Source organism: Pelmatolapia mariae, linkage group LG10_11 (genome assembly GCF_036321145.2).
Source record: "Pelmatolapia mariae isolate MD_Pm_ZW linkage group LG10_11, Pm_UMD_F_2, whole genome shotgun sequence".
Classification (NCBI taxonomy): Eukaryota; Metazoa; Chordata; class Actinopteri; order Cichliformes; family Cichlidae; genus Pelmatolapia; species Pelmatolapia mariae.
The window spans coordinates 12,131,976-12,151,397 of NC_086236.1; the positions used below are offsets into that span (position 1 = coordinate 12,131,976).

Genomic DNA, 19,422 nt, shown 5'->3' on the forward strand with positions numbered 1-19,422 from the left:
ATATTTTTGTGTGTCACTTTGTTGGGTGTGTTTTCTCTAAACAAGTACATTGTTACATAGAAGGCACTGGTTGGGGATTTAGGAGGGTTTTGAGAAAGTATTTTACACATGAATGCTAGCAGCCAAAGTTTCTCTGCAGTATCAGCACTGTAATGAAATGACCAATGCTATTCACATTAGCTGTTAATGATGGAGGCTTACTAAAGCAACAAACTAGGCATATAACCACAGGAAATATCCTCTTAGGTGTATCCAGTCAGCGAGTGAAGTTCATCCTTGCATTACTGACGTGACAAAATATCCATTTGAAATTATATTAAAACTAAAATCGATAATTAAGAAGCTGCTTCTCTTTCCAAATTTCTCAGAAAGTCACACAAAAGTAAAAGTGCCTTTCTAAATCAAGACTTTCTTCTTTTTTATATTCCATTTAAGGGTTTTGTAATGTGGTCTTGGTTAGAAAGCATACATATTGCAGCCTTGTGGTCTAACATGCAATATGAAGAAAGGACCATGCCAGAGCTAGGGTGTAAAATTAAGACAAATTGAGTCCCTTGTGTTTTTGTACACTTTTGTGGTAAAATCCAGCAGTTAAGCCCAGGAAAGAATGTGAAAGATCATGCCATCATAAAGCACTTTTCATTTTATTTAGAACCTAGAAAAAAAAGAGCAAATAAGAAGATCCAGAACAAAAACATGTGTTGGTAGAACAATAAGTTAAATACAAGGAGAGGATTCGTGTCTCAGAAATTATTTAAAGACTAGACACAGGGTTTGCGAAGGCACGCAAGTGACATGATCTATACTGTATGTTAAAGCAATCACAATGAAACAAATATGTACAATACCAAAGACACAATGTGGTAGCAATATATTTTTCAAATAATTTACACGTAACTAGCTTGGATATACCAGCGGTTAAACATCACTGCTACTATCTGGGAAAACAGAATGGAAATCAGCGATGCAAAAATTTATTCCCATTTCAAATTACAGAAGTATTTTTGTTAGCAATATTTCTAAAATTAAGGACATCATCGCTCCTCTGCACAACGTTGACTCTACCACACATTACATTATTTCACAATAAGCTAAGACTGATTGCTACATGTTTCTTACAGAAAGTTTTTCTGTCAAGAAAACAAAATACATGTCGTCCCCTCATTTCTCTTTCTCACCCTACCTCAGTCCCTAAATTTATTTCCCCCCTTCTCTCTGAGGAAATGTAGAAATATATTTCATTAGCCTTAAGGGCTTGGCTGTAGAAATCTGAATCCACTGCGGGAACTTCTGTCTTTTGCTCTCCTCCAAAAAGTAACTGTATGAATTTACAGTATGTAGTGGGGTCACAAAAAAAAGAAGAAAGAAACAAAGTGAGTATTGCTCCCACATGTTGTAGGTTGTGAAGTCCCAGTTTACACGGTCCTAACAGATTTCTGTGGCTATGTCTCCAGTCTCAAATGCACACAGTCGTTTTTAAAAGCTGTCATGAGAGGTGGAGAGAATTCTGATGTCAACCTGAAGGCTCAGCGCCCAGTGAACTCTGTGCTCTTGTGAACAGGAATTCTTCAGTGTGAGAAGTGAAATTCCTCTCGCAGTCAGGTGCATAAGCCAGAAGCACCACCTACCTACACTGTATTCGCAGATGTGCATCACACCAGCTTAAAATGTCCAAATGCATGCACTGCATTCAACTAATTTACTTTAGCATTTAAGTCGCATTTCTTCACATCTGGGGGGAATCATTTTTTGAAGTTGACTCCCAACAAGTTCTAGAGTTTCTCACAGAGTTTTCAGGATGTTTCCAGCAGGGATTTGTTTACCTTTCAGAAGGTGGTGCTTGCATAGCTGCAAACGGAGGCATTTATTACAAGCAGAGGTTCAGCAAACCCAGTCACCAAAACATACTGACACATTCCAGACATTGTTAGAGATATGCTTCAAGTGAACTATTGCTTATTTTGTTTGCATAACTGACAAGTGAGCAGAAGAAAAAAGTGGAAACTAAACAGAAATGTTCCCCGGTTTTGCAACAGAAAAGGTAAATTGCATAAATGTGAGTTAGAAATGCTAAAATCCATCCAAAAATAAGTATATTATTGAATTATAGCGAAGGAAAAAAAAGCCTTTTAACCCATAACCAGGACTTGAACAATATATCAGAATACCTAACAGGGCTTGGAATATTATGTGGTGAGAAGAGATCTGTGAAAATTAGTCCTCAAAGCTAATAACCACATCCTCGGCACAGCTCATCACATCACATCCCAGCAAATCAGCTCAAAAATATTTTGTGATAATGCACATGGTGTCTTAAAGTTAGTGTAAGGCTTAAGTGGGACATTACGTTTGTAATAACCTGATCAGTAAAAAAGTAAGAGTAGTCATATCTGTTTTCTTATGAGTTTTGCCATGTGTACGTATCTCATTGCCAACAGTATTGCATTGAATATTCTGCTACTGTGAGTCCAATGTGAATGTGCATATGCATTTTTCCTGTAAAACACTGGTTTCGAGCTAAGGGCTGCCAGTTTATTAAATACTATAACATACAACGCTAACCTTTTAATAGTCTGGAGATTTGCGATGCTTATCTTACCAAAGCTGTATTCTGTCAACAGATTTCGATATGCTCAATATAAAAAGCATTCATCAAGTCTGTCAGTGTGGAAGCACTGATCTGGGATCACTCAATTGCAAATTTCACTCTCCTAAAGTCAGAACTGACCCAAGATAAGCATTCCTGCTTGACAGACCCTGATTAGTGTAGGCGAGTAAACTCAGTAGCCGCATTCTACAATATTTTGGTTTACCAGTTGTATTACAGTATAGCCCCCCCTCTATTATCTCAGACCAGCTCCACCTTGGAGTTGGGGTACACAGCAACAACATCGTAGCCCTCGGGAGGCTGGACGCGGGCCTTTGCGTGGGTCTCGCAGTACAGATTGTCTTCGATAAAGAAGTAGCCTCTCTGCTTTAGGTTGATGCCGCAGTCGTCGCAAATGAAGCAGTCAGGATGGTAGAGCTTGTCCCGGGCCTTCACGATGGTGCCACTACATGTAGAGACAAAAGACGACAAAAAAGAGTTTACTATACTGTAAATAAATGTAACAAGTTATAAAATCCTGCAGCTGCAGAAGTGAATTACTGCAAATATTACTGCAGCTTCTACTGGATCATGATAAACACTGATTAGGTAGTTTGGTTAAGCCTGTTATTCAGTCCTGCCCTTTAACATTTATTAATGTCCTAAATAAGAGTGCAGACTGTGTTGAAGGCTTATATTTCACCTTTTTAACTATAGAGGAAGATATGAATGCATAAATGAATGATTGGAAACTAGACAGATAAGCAAATTGCAAAATGCAGTTTTCCTTTAAAGGCTGTCTGACTTTTTGAAGGCGAGTTTAAAAAAGATATCCTCATCACAGAAGAGGTTAAGCAAAAATGAATGACCCACAGTTGTTCATCAAATGTTGCATTATCTATGCAAATCAGGAATTATACTTTATAGCCACTGTACCTATGCAAGCATTTGAATACAGCTCATCACATGCCGTGTGTCAGCTTCAGGTGGCAGAAAGGTTACACGCTGTTAAACAGTACACATTTATTCCGCTGCATGGCTACTTATTGGCACCAGTGAATTTAGAAGAACTTTGGTCAGCTGCACGGTGACAGGAGTGTTAGGGACGTTGTTCATTCACAGTTTCCAATTAGATTTTCCTGTCTGGCCTTGAGATTGGGCCAACGACCATTAAATCATAAACTTGGTGCTTTGCTTTTCCAAAGTAGCCGCATGACTCGCAGGATAAACTCCTAACACAGTGTTCAATACATCTTTAAAGACTGTAAAAAGCGCTTAGGTCACAGCAGCCGTATTATACTGCACAAGCTTCCACAATGTTCTCTTGTTAACACTGAAAATAAGCTTATGACATCATTTTTTAACATTTTTTTGACCTCAGCTGCTTTTTTAAAGAGGGGATTACCGGTGTATGTGGTTACTTTGTCAAAAGGTGTGTTCAATTCACAATACGCGTATGAAGAATGTGTGCATGGGAAAGGGTGTGGAGGATGGCTTGGTTTAATCATTAAAATGATAAATGGGAGCAGAGCTTTCTGAGGACTTATTGAAAGGCCTGTCGGTGCATGTCGACCAGTGAAAGATCACTTCTTTGTTTTTTAAAATCGGGGAAGAACCTTGACTCACCTCGCATACTCTTAAACTTTATGGCAGCAGAGAGAATGATAAAATAAGTGGGAGATGCATAACTTCCTGCTGAACCTCAGAAGCATTTCAACAGAAAATCGATTATATCTCCAATGTCATGTTTATTTTGTCTGTACTGTACCGCAGCAAATTTTCAAGTTAATCACTTTTATGGCTTCTTGAAATGTAAAAGTACATTTTTTTTATATTTTATGCACATGTTTTTATATTACACACAGCCCAAAGAGTCCCTCGCCAATATGACCCCATTATTTACATATTATTGTCATCTTAGGATATACAAGTCAGAATTTGCACAATACTTACACAATACCGTTACAGCACCGTGTGCACTGGGGTAGTTTCTGAAGACCAGACATAGGGCTGGGGATGGGGCTTCCCAACTTGGGGATTGGAGATCTGACTGGAGACTTTAAGCTTCTCATTCTCTCCGTTGGTGACACACCTATGAAAAACGATATGTCGTTAAGAGACATACTTGAAAAATAAGCAAGTACATCATGCTCCAGGGATTCTAGACACTGAGATATCACAACGCTTCCTCTGTATCCCTCTGGTAAGCGTATTTTATATATGTCTCCATGTGTTTGTAGGTTCTCACTCATTCAGGTCATGGTAGTTTTGGGAGCTTGAAAAAGAAAGTGATTGAACTTCTTTAAGTTAAAGTTTAAGAGAGTCCAGTTTTTTTTTTCCAGTTTTTTTATCTCTTCAGACTGTATGTCTCCATATTTTTCTGGCTTTCTTTCAGTTAAAGTTACGTTAGCGCTACTCTGTTAAATGAAGGTGAAAAATCACATAGGTTCCTGAAAGGGAATGCTACATGAGTTGTCTGTAGTTTCTGTTCACCACTCAACCATTTTTCACTTTGTGTGACTCTCAAGCGCCTTTGTGAGATATACTTGGAAGAAGTGTAACTGAGATAGTTTCTTTTGTCAGTTGTTAGCACAACAAGCACACTGTTACTAATCAATGGTTGTGTTATTATATTATTAGCAACACATATGAAATACACATAGTGTCTGTTGGATATGAAGATGTTTCTGCTGGTTTGACCAACAGCTTTTGGTAAAGAAAGTGCATGCAAGTGAGGACCTCAAGCAAAACATCCAACTAACATTATTACACTTTAACACTGAAATGAACAACATTCACTGCATTAACCACACAGCAAAGACCCAGCAACTGCCCTGAACCCCTGGTTCATGGTTGTAGGAACCAGGGGACAACTCATGGTAAAGCTTTAATAAAAAACCAAAAAACATTCTTGCTCTTCTTCAGCCTCGTTCTATTGAAACTGCAAAAACTGTAGCACCAATGTACACAGTAATCCTGCAAGACATACTGATATAAACATCTGCCAGTTTTTCTATGTTTTTTTTCCCCTAATATGGGCTCTGCTTGTCTGTTCTCCGTACATCACATTCACAGAATTCCTTCTTTTCTTTCCATTTTGTGTGCCTCTTCTGTGTCTCTGGCACCTTCCCGTGAGCCCTATTCAAGTGTCACATTCTGTAGTGCCTTTCCTGGGAGGAATTCATCAGTCAGCCTGGCTCGTCACCAAGCAAGGAAAGTACCTCATGGAACCTCACATCGATATGCTACAATCACACGGCGCATGTGAAAGACGCAAAGTGGTTTGTAAAGAGATTCATCATACTGCTTACAAACGGCTCAACAAATTTATCAAGCCATCTGTTATAGAAAAAAAACTGCAAATCTTTTTAAAAAAACTGTCAAATTTTTTTTTTTAATTACCGTTTTTTTATAACAAACTGAATTTGTGTTTTGATACATAAAATGGACTGTGAAGAAGAAGTTATTTAAGAACAACATTTTTAACTACTAAAACTACTTTTCCTGTTCAGGAGTGCAAGTAAATACTGTAAAACAGTGAATTTTAAGAATCATGGACAATCACAATAATTATATTTTAGCATTAAAAAAATATTATTTTGATCAAAGAGCATTTGCACACTGGTGGATAAGTAAAGAAACATAAAAAATTTTTTTTTGTTAATTAACAATACAGTCATTTAGGGCAGCTCTGGCATTATTGGTATTGATATTAAAAAAATACTGAGATTCAGAATCCTTCCATGGATGCATGCTTTGAATTGTCTTCTTTCAAGATAAAGCTTAATGCTAATTTATGTTATGATTTTTTAAAACAGATTTGAGGTTGTTTAAATGGTGGTACTGTGGTAGACGCGTGTTACTACCTTCCCATGGTTGTCATTTCTTATTAGTAGTGAATTCTAAGACAATCAGGTATTTAGTCATGCCTGACTGGAACGCATGAGAGGGGATATTTTATAGTGGGTATCTGGAGCCAGTACAATGCTTCCAAGCACAGCAGAGTAAATCAGTGGAGCACAGCCACTACATGACTTCCCTTTGCTGATGATGTGCCAGCAGGGGCCGTTCAGCCAAAAAGGCCACCTATGACTACCACTAACCACAGTGTAATTACCGTACATCTGGCACCTTCCTCAAAGTGATTTCTGTCCCTCAGTGTCAGTTAGCCTCTGACTGCTCCATAGTGTGTTTAAGAGATGATATTATCAGACCATGTTAATTCTGGGATGAATGCCTCAATTGCCCATTAAGGCACTCTAATGGAACCATGACTTTCTAACAAAGGCATTGTTAGAAAGGCTAATACATTTTTTGTACCACAGTCATAAATAAGTGCAAAAGGGGGCTTTTCCACACAGGCCTGCTATATTTTGTTGCCAAACACACGAATGTATCGTTTGATCGACAGTGACAAGTTGGCCATTTGCAGCACATATCTCACCCCATGTAACATTCACACTGCAGTGTGTGTGTCCTATAATCTGTGACTAATGTCAAGCAGACGCACTGTAAAACAGACAGGCACACTTGTGCCCACCATCCATGTCAAACGCAGAGTGCGAAGCTTCACAGAATTTAAGGCAGTGGGAATCAGTGTCGTTTTCGACAGCTACTGAGAGGTACTGTTTCTACAACTCTTCAAGGACATCTTGATTTGTTCCTGAAACATGTGTTGTGTAGGTTTGAATTCATCCAAGATGTTTAAAACGAAGGATTCTGTCAAAAATAATCTGTCAAAAATAATGCCAAGAAAAATATAACGAGAAAGATCAGATGAAATGTTTTAGAAAGATTTGCTGTTTTTATATGGGGCCACACATGCAGATGAAAAAAAAAGTATATTTAAATGTAAGCCAACTGACAGAAGCGTAATAAATTACAACGGGCTGTTAACACCAAATATCAATTACGTCTTTTTTCATGTCACATCACCGTGAAATCGCTTCACACTGCTAGAATCACATGTTTAGCCACAGAGGACTAGAAACCCTCTTTTTTAGATGCATTTTGCTTCTCTTTCACCCCCCCCCCCCCCCCCCCCCCACCCCCTCTTTTTTGACATTGCCTGGTTAATTGGAACCCCAAATAGTGTTATGTTCATTTTCATCATTTTACCCTTTTCAGTTGTGGTCATTTTGGAGAGATCCTTTAAATATCCCACATGTTAAGTAAAAGTATTAGTGGTGTAACCCAAGAGGCAATCAGAAATGTGATGAACGTTATACTTTGAAAGTAAAACAGTCCTGCTGATTGATGTGCTCTTGAGAGGTCTTTTCTGAGAAAGGACACAGCCTGAACCCGTCTTGGAAATTTCTTTAAACAAACAACATTTGAGTCTGGAGTATTTTTCAGGGGTCACTGGCACTGTGTTTATTTCTTTTTCCAACTGTTAAAGAAACAAAACACTCCCCGGTCTGTGTTCCTTCAAAATTTGCCTCAAATGATCAGCAGTAAAGGTGAAAATTATAAAATTCAATCTGCAACAGTGCAGATTGAATTTTGGTTTGTGGCACAGCTTAGCATTTGAGTGTTCTTATCTTTAATTCTTCATGTTGCTGTTTTCCTTGCTTTTATCTTTCCGCATTTCACATCTTTGTGTTTGTATGTGTCCTTGCTGCTAAAACAATGTCCTCTTGTGGAAAACAGGATATGTACTCAAGTGTAATGTTGTTGCAGTATTTCCTAAAACACCCCAACTTTCCTATTTAACAGTCACACCACCGCTCCATCCACATTGCAACCAAACCACGGAAGACTCTGTGGAATTCTGGGTAAACTGACACTTTTGTTTGCTTTAACTTTAAAAGCCCTTAAAAGTCAACACGACCTCTACACTGGCTTTAGCCTCCAAAAAGGAACCAACTCCAGCAATTTAAGACATTCATTCAAATGCAGTATTTTTTTACTTGTTTCACAATAAAAAAGAAAAGGAAACAAGCAGCATCTGGAGAAGGATTTAATACTCTAACACAGAATAGGAACAAAGACACAGGTAGCTTTTGAATCAAGAAAGGCACAGATAGCTTGATGAAACTTAGAGTCTCTGTTTCATCGAGGATTTAGTCTGTCAATCAACCTGTCAGTCACTCAAGCTGAAAGGCAGATGACAGCAGACAAAAGAGTTAATCTCTTTAATCCACCAGTCCTAAAATCTGCATTTTCATCCAACCTCTTTCATCTGTCGTTAGCATCTTATTGCTTTGACTGCTATAAGAAGTGACAAATTATGAAAACAGTCTGGTTTGGCCCTGATCCAGGTCTCCCCACAGAAGAAGTTTACATTGTTCCCTGTGCTGTTAATTATCCTGTCAGCTCTCACATCAAAGGCTGATCCAGAGATGTAATAACCAGACAACGGAGTATTCTACAGGGAAAGAAAACCTTTAAATCATGCTACTCTAAATTATCTGAAACTCTTAAACATTATATAATGCCAGTTCAGAGACAAGTTGATTTTTAAAAAAACTATTTTGTGTTTTATTTGTAGTAAATATCCAGTGCATACTGCTGTCCTGATTAGTCTTCCTTTAGATTTGGTGCCCTTTTGCGCTAGCCCTGGCATTTAGGTGAGATAATCTTCTTTTAAAGATTAAAAACGTCCACATTTGGAGGTTGGAGGGGTGGCAAAAGAATAAGTCACGAGTTTGCCCGCCAGCTAAAAGAGGTTTGTGCTCATTCAGGAGTTTTGTGTTTTGCTCAATAGTTTACTTTTTCATTCTTATTTGATTACACTTCCTGTGTAAATTCAGGCACCAAAAACTACTTAGGTGGAAATGATCCTGTTTTGGTTAGAACACAGCCCTCAACATCATTTACCCTGCACATTAAAGGCAGCAGTTGTGAGTTATATAACCTTATCTAGTAAACATGGACTTGCATTTGATGAAAAACACAAAACAAAGAAACAAAAAGAAGACATTTTCATGGTACAAATGAATTGAAATCTACATCCATACTGAATTTTCTTTTTAATTTGTTGAATAAAAATATTAAAATTACAATTAAATAATACTCCATACTTACCTCAAGCAATAACTCTCTACAACCCAGCACATCTGATTAGCAAAGAATTGTTTATTCTTTTATTTTAACATTTTATTTGCATTTTAAATTCGGTTTTGATTTGCAGATCCTGAAAAAATACAATTATTTATTTATGTATGTATATATTTACTATAACAACAACAATAACAACAACAATACTAATAATACTAATACTAATACTACTAATAATAATATATTAACTGTGATAACAAATAAATTTCCCAAATCTTGGATAACTGGCGTATATCAAAAGCTGATGTAATGGTAGGTATAGTCAGTATGTAGTATATGTATAGTCAGTTTGTATACCCTCTTTGGATGGGGGACGGATATTTGAGTAAGAATTAGCATTATAAAGATGACGTATTTACACATTACAGCCTTTTTATAGCAGTGGAGAAGTTTATATAGTGTTTTTTTACATGTAATTAGGGTTAAATGACTTTTTTTTAAAGATGTGTCAGTGTTAGTATCTGAGGTTTAGACAATCCTTAGTCACTGGTGACAGATCTTTTTCTCTGAGGCCCATGCTATTTGTGTTTGAACATACCAACAGGCTTGCGCTGCGTTAACAGTAAACATGGAACGTGAAGAGAAGGTTTTAGTTCCAGGGATTAGCTTTTCCCTGCTGCTGTCAGCATCATATGACTCCCTTCTCAAATGCCGGAATTCCAGGCGGTCAGAAGGCAGACAGGAAAACCATATTTCTCACTTTATTGTCCTTTGTAAAGTTGTTTTTGCAGTAAATTGCCCTACCAAAACTCCCCCTGTCAATCTGCATGCAAGCTAGTTAAAGCACTTAATCTTTCTCCTGCTTCCTTTGTCTTGGGTTTGTTTTGTTTTTTTTACTTTCTATCTTGTTTTACTCCCTATGTCTTCCTATCTGTCCCCTAACCTTGCTGTCTGTGTATTTCTATAAAAGGAAAACTATGCTACTTAGACAGAGGAGTTCATAACAGTCAGTGAACGAATGCCTGTGCAAGAAGTCCCTTTAACTGGAATCACAAGACTCATCTGCATTAGAGGAAATAGTTACTCAGAAATTTCCACCGTTTACATTTATACTTATTTTATATTACATAACAGTCATGCACCAATGCAGATGGGCATGTGCAGATACTTTGTGCATTTTACCTGTTTGGTATGTGGCACAGACAAGTATTCTGACAGCTGATATTATCATCGCTGTAAAGTATAAATATAATGTTGTTTGTTTGGTTTCTTGCATAACAGCTTGTCATAAATAGAGAAAATATACACAAGTCTTTTTTTATGCAAATATTGGATGGAATTTTTTTTTTTAACTGGCAGTTCAAAGCTGAATTTTTTCTCTAAAATAAAATTATCTACTCATTTTCATGCAATATATATGTATATTTTTTTGCTTTGAAGTGTCGGACAACAAGTCTAACTGAATTGCTTGGGCTATTTTTGGAAATTTAGTGGGAAAAATGGTTAATGAGCAAGATAAAAAGACATTATTTTCACAATAAAGTTAATTGGTGTAATAATGTCAACAAGAATCATTAGCAGCAATGGGTGATCTCTCCAAATAAAGTTTAAAAGGTTCAGTGAGTGAACACTCACATGCTTTTTTCTGCCTCATTTTTGCACACATGACAAGCAGACACACGAATATGCAAACACATGAATCCATACCTCCATCCTCAGCCTCCAGGATTCCCTGGAGGTATTTGAAGGAGCCGGACTGTTTGGGTTCTGAGACAGGTTCCTCGTAGTCCTGCAGCATCTTGTAGACGTCTGACTCCGTGTCAAATCCGTTACGGCTCACAGGAGACTGTATGGGAGGCTCTGGGCTGAAAGATTCAACGAAACCAATATTCAGTATAACCCATTTTAAATTCAACCGTGACAAGACATGAAACATAAATTTATTTTAGTGATCAATCAAGACTGTAGACTATACAAAAGAGTAGGACACCGCCACCATGACGTCACCTACTGTTTTGTTGGCTTTTGTTTTGAAGCCTTCTGCTTGGCGTATTAGCATTATTTCTCTTTGAAACCAAACATAATGAGTGAGGTAAGGAATCGGATGAAAAAAACAAGGATACTACACACTTATAATTTATTTATAAGTTATCCAATAATGAAATTATACCCTAATATTTTTTTTTGCAATTTGATTTTTCTTGATTTTCCCCAGGCCACTACTGCTTTGGCTTAACTTTACAGATATTTAGAGATTCCATCTTCTAAATACTAGGATAAAAAAACAAAAACAAAACAATAAGTATTCCCTAAAGGATAAAGTTGTGAATCCTGGGAAAATCTATTTTTGTTTTTAAGCAGATGTCAAATATAGCCACTTCATATTTTTGTGATGTCAAAATGTGTTTTGGGACCAAGGGAGGAATAAAAGTATCAGATGGCTGTAGCCATATGAGGTAAGGAGAAAGAGTAAGGAAGAACTACAGTATTTCTCTTTTCTAATTAAAACTGCATATATAGAGCGCATCGGTGCATCATTTTTTTGTATTTCTGTCTCAGGGCATGAAGTCTTAATCAAAACAGCTTTGTATTATACTTCTGTTCCTTATGTCATCTATCAAATTATTCCCAGTGCTTCCCTTCATTTGGAAAAGTTTAAACATTCTAACTTCTGGAAGATGACTAGGACTGCTGACAGATGTGTGCAAGTCCAGACACACTTAAATACAAGTCTGTCTCCAGATGCCCTTTCAGGAGTCTGACTGTGTGTCTGAGAGAAAAAGCCTGAGCTGTCATGAAAGTGAGAGTGATTGAGAGAAAGCGAGAGCAGACAGAATTGTGTAATACGTGTGTAAGAGAAACTGACTGACAGCAGGCAACAGAGATAGTGTTAAAACGCTTGAGTGCATCTTTGTGTGCGTATGTGGGTGCTGTGTCTGGGAGTGCTCAAAAGCATCTTCACCGGGAGACTGAACATGCACATTTATTGCCCGCTTGAGGGGATACAAGACAGCAAATGCCTTTTACAGTCCACAAGGCTATCTGTGCAGTTGTATCAAAAGACATCCAGAGTGTGTTTGTTTCTGTGTCTCTGTGTTAAGTGTCTGCACAGGACCTGCGAGGAAACTGGTGAGGCTTTAATAATAGATAGGATGATTGTTTTTAGAAGCAGTGGAGGGAAAGGTAAAGCTATTTCCTTGTGTCATTTTCCCACAGATATAATGTGTGTAAAAAGGTCCATGAAAACTCATGAGGGGGATATTTTGAAATCTGATATAAACAGCTATTATATACACGTGGTTCATTGATTTCTTTTTTTTTTGTTAAGGTAAACACAACAACAAATTGGATTTCTAACTAGCAAAGTAACCAGAAACTTGGAATAAGTGCACAAGATAAGTAAAAGAAAATGTTGTTGCATTATAATAATAGACTTTAAACTATATTTGAAGATTTTTTATACTTATTTACTTATACTTAATGGATTTTAGAACATTCAGAATAAAAACTGGTGTTGCTTCTGCATTTTTTTTAAAGAGGAGGGTAAATATTTGAAAATAACAAGCGCTACAGTAACTGTAGATTATCCTGTCAAAAGTGCAAGTAAGGTGTGGCTGGATGCTTATGATTTACAGTCCTGGAAAGCACACGGTTTTGCTGTCTCACCTGTGTGTGGCACTGATGCTGAGACCTCCCATCTTGCTCGGCAGTGATCTGTCCCCATTGCTTCCATTGTGAGCATATAGTCCTGCAGGGTTGTTGTACTGAGAGTGCCCGGTTCCATTGCCATACCCATAGCTGTGTCCGTTGTTGGGTCTGGAGTGTCCGTTATTCAGGTTAGCGGGCTGAGGAACCTGAGGTGACTGGGGTTCAGCGGTATATGAAGGTTTACGGGTGTAACTGGCATATCCGCTAGTGATCGGACGAAAATTCTAAAACCAAGGAAAGAAAAGAGGAGACACGTTTACCAAACAGGAAGAGCAGATGCCAGCATCACAGGAAAACATCACAATTTTATGGTTGAAAATGTATGCAGTTACAGAGAAACTTTGATTCTTTGGTAAGTTTCCTACATTAAGGGAGAATTGCTAATGTAATAAGGAAGGAAAAAAGGATAATGAGCTATTATAGCTCATGCAACATTATGTTCTGGTTCAGGAAATGAGAATAAAAAGAGAACATGAAAGAGAAAACAAACCCGGTGGCGTCCTGACTAGAAAACCACAAGTCGTCAGAGAGAAAATGAACAGTTGTTTGCGAATGAGGCTTTGCAGCAATGAGGTTTAAATGAAAAACTTTTTCCACTTCATTTGTGTTGTTCCCTGTTTAATACCAAGGCTTATTAAGAAGGAGCTCGCATTAGATTTCCTGCAGATGTTTCTGTCAAAACAGATTAACTTGTGTATTTTAAGTACTGCTTTTTGGCTACTTCTGTGAGCTGAAGCCTTCATGGTTGATGACAGAGCTGAGATACTGCAGAAGATTAAATTATTATCTTTCTGACATGCTGCAGCAGACTTTCTAGACTCTTGCCATATAATTTCTGTGTTCAACGTGTTTGGAAGAATGTGCCGGACTAATGCAGGGCAGATGCAGAGACAATTACAATCTACAATTACACCACTGTATACGCAGTAAGTGTGTTTATGGCTGGGTCAACGCCCTTATCATGAATTTGCACCAACACAACACTGACAACAGTGAGACACTCTGTGTTTATCAGCACGCTTCAGTGATAACACCCACTGCCAGCTTGGCTCATCCGTATCAGACAGTGAACTTTACAGATAAGGTTTTATTTCAACATTTGCAATGATGTCACCACTTCTCATGGTGTTTTAGTGCTTTGAATATGAGAGCTAAATAGCAAGCTTGAATTACTAAAGACGAGGCCCACGCATACGCATGAATTTAGACTATACATATTTCAGCTAAGAATAAAATGACTTGTTTACAAGTTAAGCCATGCACCAGTGAGGGAGACAGATTGTTGTTGACTGTGAGACACTAGAATGAGTTTGAGTGCGTGCATGTGTGCAAGTGTATGTGTGGCTATGTCTGGGGCTAGTTTAAAGGGCCTTAGCCACAGGTGGTGGAGGTTCACCGCCTCTGCAGACAGGACACCTGTCATTTCAACAGAAGGGTCCTGCTGGATGTCATCCTGTTCTCTGCCCTCGCCTGGACCACACACACACACACACACACACACACACACACACACACACACACACACACACACACACACACAGACACACACACACACAGACACACACACACACACACAGACACACACACACGCACACACACACACACACACACACACAGAGTTTTTAATTACTACTTCACAGTGCCTCTTCGACACCAACAACCCCACACCCTGGTCTTGGGAAAACACTTCGTCATTCCCTCCTGCAGTCAAGACTGATGACTTTCAAGAAATTTAAAACATCTCATCTGACTCTCCCAACAACCATGGACAATAAAGACAAATATAACTCTTACAGTAACTCTCTGGGCAAAGTGCTAGCAGATAGCCATTCATGGTAAAGTTGAGACAAGCAGACAGGAGATTCAGCACTCTTAGAAACCAAGAGCCAAACCCTCTTTGGTCAGGATGTCAGAAACACCCAGTTCTCTGCGGCTCTCTCTCCAAGCAAACGAGACAAGCCGAAGCCTGATTCTTACCACTCAGTGGAATAGCCAAACCAGATTCCAGTCGTTATCTTTAGCCCTGTTTGTACAGATGGGGGACTTCATGGGAATTTAATCAAAGTTACCCTCATTCGCCTTAGCTCAAACTAAAAGGTTCCTTCAGATCGTTGGTTGTCTGTCTATCCACAGTGGTCTAAAGAACTGCGAAGAGGAGGCAAACTCCACATCATTTTTGAAGCGCTCATACCCTAACCCTAACCCTAACCGTAGACCAGTCCAATCCAGTAGGTAGAGATGACTGTCAACGGACAGGCGGCAGTGCAAGTAAGCATGGAGAAGAGTCCTACACTTGTGCTCTTTACCATACTTTATTACTTAAATAATGTGGTTACTGGTAAACAGTCAACTGAAAGCAAAGTGATTTCAAAACATAAAAAAGGCTAAACTTATGGTGAGCAAACTATTTTTACAAGGTCATCTGAGGAATGACCATGATATAGATAAACCCTTGTTGACACTCAACCAATCAGAAATGTGCAGTGCTACAAGCCCCATCGTCATCCAAAAGGAATGGGGGTGGGGGGGTACAGTAACACACTTTCTCCAAAGGTTCTGTATTTCTGACAAAAATGAAGACTCCCTTGGAAAGAAATTTACTATTTGCAGTACTTACACTCAGTTCTTAGTTCTATTTACAGTACGGCAAGAGGTCAGCTAAAAATATAGTCATAACACTGGTTTCGATGACTGTAATTATTGTTTAATGGTTTACAGTATCACACGGCTGCTCGAATCGCTTCCCTCCTTCCACTTTGACAGGTTTTCTTTTTAATTTCGAATACGCTGATTTACTGCCGGTTTTCTTTTTATTTCAACCCTTTGAGAACTTACTGTTTCTTAAGAACATACCAAGTGCTAGAAGGGTGAAGTTCTTCAGAAGTCACTGTTGCTACATGTCTTTTTTAGCACTCATTATTCATTTCTCATATTTATTCAGGGGTTAAATCTGCAGATAAAAATCAGAACAATAACTTTCAACAAGCAAGCTCATTCATGTAGGTGATTCAGGAAATTAAAAAAAAAAAAAAAAAACACGTAAAGGAAAATCCCTGAGAGTGTATTACGTTACATGCCCCTGCAGTAGAATGACAGTAAAGGCATTACAGTTATGACACTAATGTGTACAAGTGAGATGCGAGGGACAGGTAACCACATGTTAATGTATAACGTTATCTTTTCTATCAGAATGATAACAAATCTTCTTTCTTTTTTTTTAACTGACTTCAAATATCAATCTTGTCACAGATAAGTAATCTGTGCAGCACAAAACACCCTCTGGCCTAAAGACAAGAAATACTCAACTGATTTTTCACATCTGAGAACGTAACAGGTTTTGGGAAGTACGACTGCAAATTCTGATAAAGCCAACTGAGTCAAAGTCGGCAGATCTAATGTCCCGAAAAAATGTGAATATGGAGTTAGCAAATATCTTTTAATGATCAGAAATCATCAGCAGTCGAGTTGCATGGTGCGTGCTTCGTGCACTGCATTTTGACACAAAATAACAATACTGGAGATTAAAAGAATCACCTTCTTCAAATGGTATCAGCCCATTAAATACCCATTGTCAGTCATCGCCAACCCTATAATTATCTTCAAATTAAGCACAGCACACCTAGTAATAGGCCAGAAGGTGTGTATAATCCATTCCAAACATTAATAAATAGGACAGATGAGATATATAATCTCTCTAGCAGGTTGTGACTCTACCCTGGGGTCTCCTCCCAGTTGGGTGTGCCCAGAAAAACTCCAAAGGGAGGTGCCCAGGAGACATCTTAACAGATGCCCAAAACTCTTCACATCATGCAAATGTGTGGATGTAAAATGAGCTGGTTTTGTCCATCTCAGTGTCAAGCTAAGATGTATAATTTCCAAAAGAATACTATCTCTTGTGAAAAAGGGGATCAGAAACTTAAAACCAGTCCCACATGGGTCATAACATTTCCGTGGTGAAAAGAAATGAGTAAAACCAATGCCAAAGTTCTTAAAAAGTCGTGTTTAGTTAGATTTCTCTCTTGTCAGAAGCAAGTACAGATTTACCCATTTTCACCCTAACACCCTGTCTGATATGGTCTGCTTCCTTTTGTTTCAAAGGGAACTGAACCACATACTCCAGCCATTCCTTTAGTCTTTTTTTGTTCTCCTCATAACACTCTTTCCTCTCTGGTTGTGCACGTCTGTTCCACAGATATTTCCTTTGGATGGATGGTAGATTTATAAGGCTGCACATCTGGGACTTGCCTTATAAAAATGCCAGTTTGGTAACATTCAGAACCTTTTAGTGCTTTCATGTTCCTCTAAAAGTATAGTGCCTTGATTTTCTTTTTATTACAAATATCAGATTTAAGCCAACTTCCCCATTACAGCGATTTATTCTTCTATTTCAAAGGTGTACTAGAGGTTTAATGGAGATTTTGCCTTAAAGTGATAGCTGCATTAATCTTTTGAATGCCTAATCACCCCAGTTCTGCTCATTCTCCATTCTTGCTTTTCAAATCTAGTCATAACAGTTTAAAATTAACATGAGCAACTTTCTTCTTCATCTTTAGACCTCAACAAAATACATTTACTGAATGAAAATTTTCTCTCTTGAGAGTAGCCACACTTTCTCCTAAGGCTTGACTACATTCCTCTTGCCTAAGAGGAAGAGAAATCACAGGAACACAGAATGCAGATAAGGAACCAATAGCAGTAACTATTTGTAAGAACCAATATCATCTATCACTGTATGCTCATAAATTTAGGCTGCCATCTGATTTTACTGACCTGTTTTTCAGTGGTAACCAAGCATGGCTAATGATTCAGGAAGGCCGGCCATGTAAGAGCACATGTGCCAAAAAAGTAAAGAAAGCATAAAGATAGAACACTGCTGGGTTCTGTTATTTGTTACTGTTATTAAAAGTTACTGTGATTAATAAGAAACTGAATGGGAGATGATAGAGGTTTTATCTCCTGTCCAAACTATATATTATTTAGAAAGTGGTAGACACACGAGAGGGGGATGGGTCGAGGAAGAGAAAAAGGTTGTGGGCCTTAATTGAAATCATATGTCTTTAACTGAGGGCCGAGGCCAGTCACACATGCTCAAATTCCTGATAATACACACACACAGGCATACTGCTTCCCTCCTGCAAGGTTTAATCCCCCTGGACATTTAAAATTAAGCTTTTCACATGGCGCTCTGCACCACTAGTCAGACACAAACCAGCCCTTTAATGGCTCCCTTGTCCTGGTCGTGGGTGCCTCACTGGGAGGGGAGGAAGGCATGCCTGAGAGGAGGTATCAGGGAGCAGGAGGTGAGTGGGAGAGCTTGGAGAAAGATTTTAAAAGATGGTGGAATGTAAGGCTCTAATCACAAAAATGTGATTTTTTTTTTTTTTTTACCAATTTTGTGCTATTAAATTAAACTATTGAGATAATGTCATGTCCACGTTAACTTCTGTGCAGTGCACACTGGGTTGAAATTAAATTTGTTATGAAGTAGCTATCTTTAGCATTGTAATGCATGACAGGAATATCAGGTGAATCCAGCTTATTTCAAATGTGAGCATTTAAGGGAACATTACTATTTGGTTTGGAATAAGTTTATCTCGTAGAGAAAGTCAAATGATTTAAGTAAGGAAACTAACTTTGTTGCGTAAAGCGCAGGCAGCAGTGAAGGCAGTAAGCTGTAAGAGACTTGTTCCATACAACAAAATGCTTTACAGAAGATATACTTGTTTTGTTTTGTTTTTCTTTTTTTTAATCATTAAAACAGTTGATGTTATTTTAAAAGATGTTATTTTTGGACTTCATATGATCACATGATCAAATTAATTTAAAAAAGGACCAACAGGTTTATCACTGTTGATTGTTTTGCTCATTTTGATTGCCATTTTGAGTTTAGTACTTTTCATGGCTAACTAATTACAGATCAAAGTTCATCAAATGACCTCAATATAAAAGCTACGTACTTATCCTGATATCAGTATGAGACCTTGAAAAAGCAGCAGACAATTAAAAAAATAAAAATAAAATAAAAATAAACACACACAGGGACGTTGCTCTATTCCCTGACAAAGTTGATACAGTTTCAATTTTCTAAATATGAATGAGCCCAGACTCCTGCAGTCTCTCTGGACCAT

General features: G+C 38.1%; 1 protein-coding gene across 1 annotated transcript in view; it reads right to left on the reverse strand.

The window, feature by feature from the left end:
• Positions 1 to 628: 628 nt before the first annotated feature.
• Positions 629 to 19,422, reverse strand: part of pdlim4 (PDZ and LIM domain 4) — a 44,026-nt gene continuing 25,232 nt past the window's right edge. Inside the window, exons 4-7 of the mRNA XM_063487695.1 lie at positions 13,253 to 13,518; positions 11,294 to 11,451; positions 4,541 to 4,679; positions 629 to 3,053 (exon numbers count right to left, since the gene is read on the reverse strand). Coding sequence (XP_063343765.1) covers positions 2,849 to 3,053; positions 4,541 to 4,679; positions 11,294 to 11,451; positions 13,253 to 13,518 — 768 coding nt within the window. The 3' untranslated portion in view covers positions 629 to 2,848. The remainder of the gene's footprint in view (positions 3,054 to 4,540; positions 4,680 to 11,293; positions 11,452 to 13,252; positions 13,519 to 19,422) is intronic.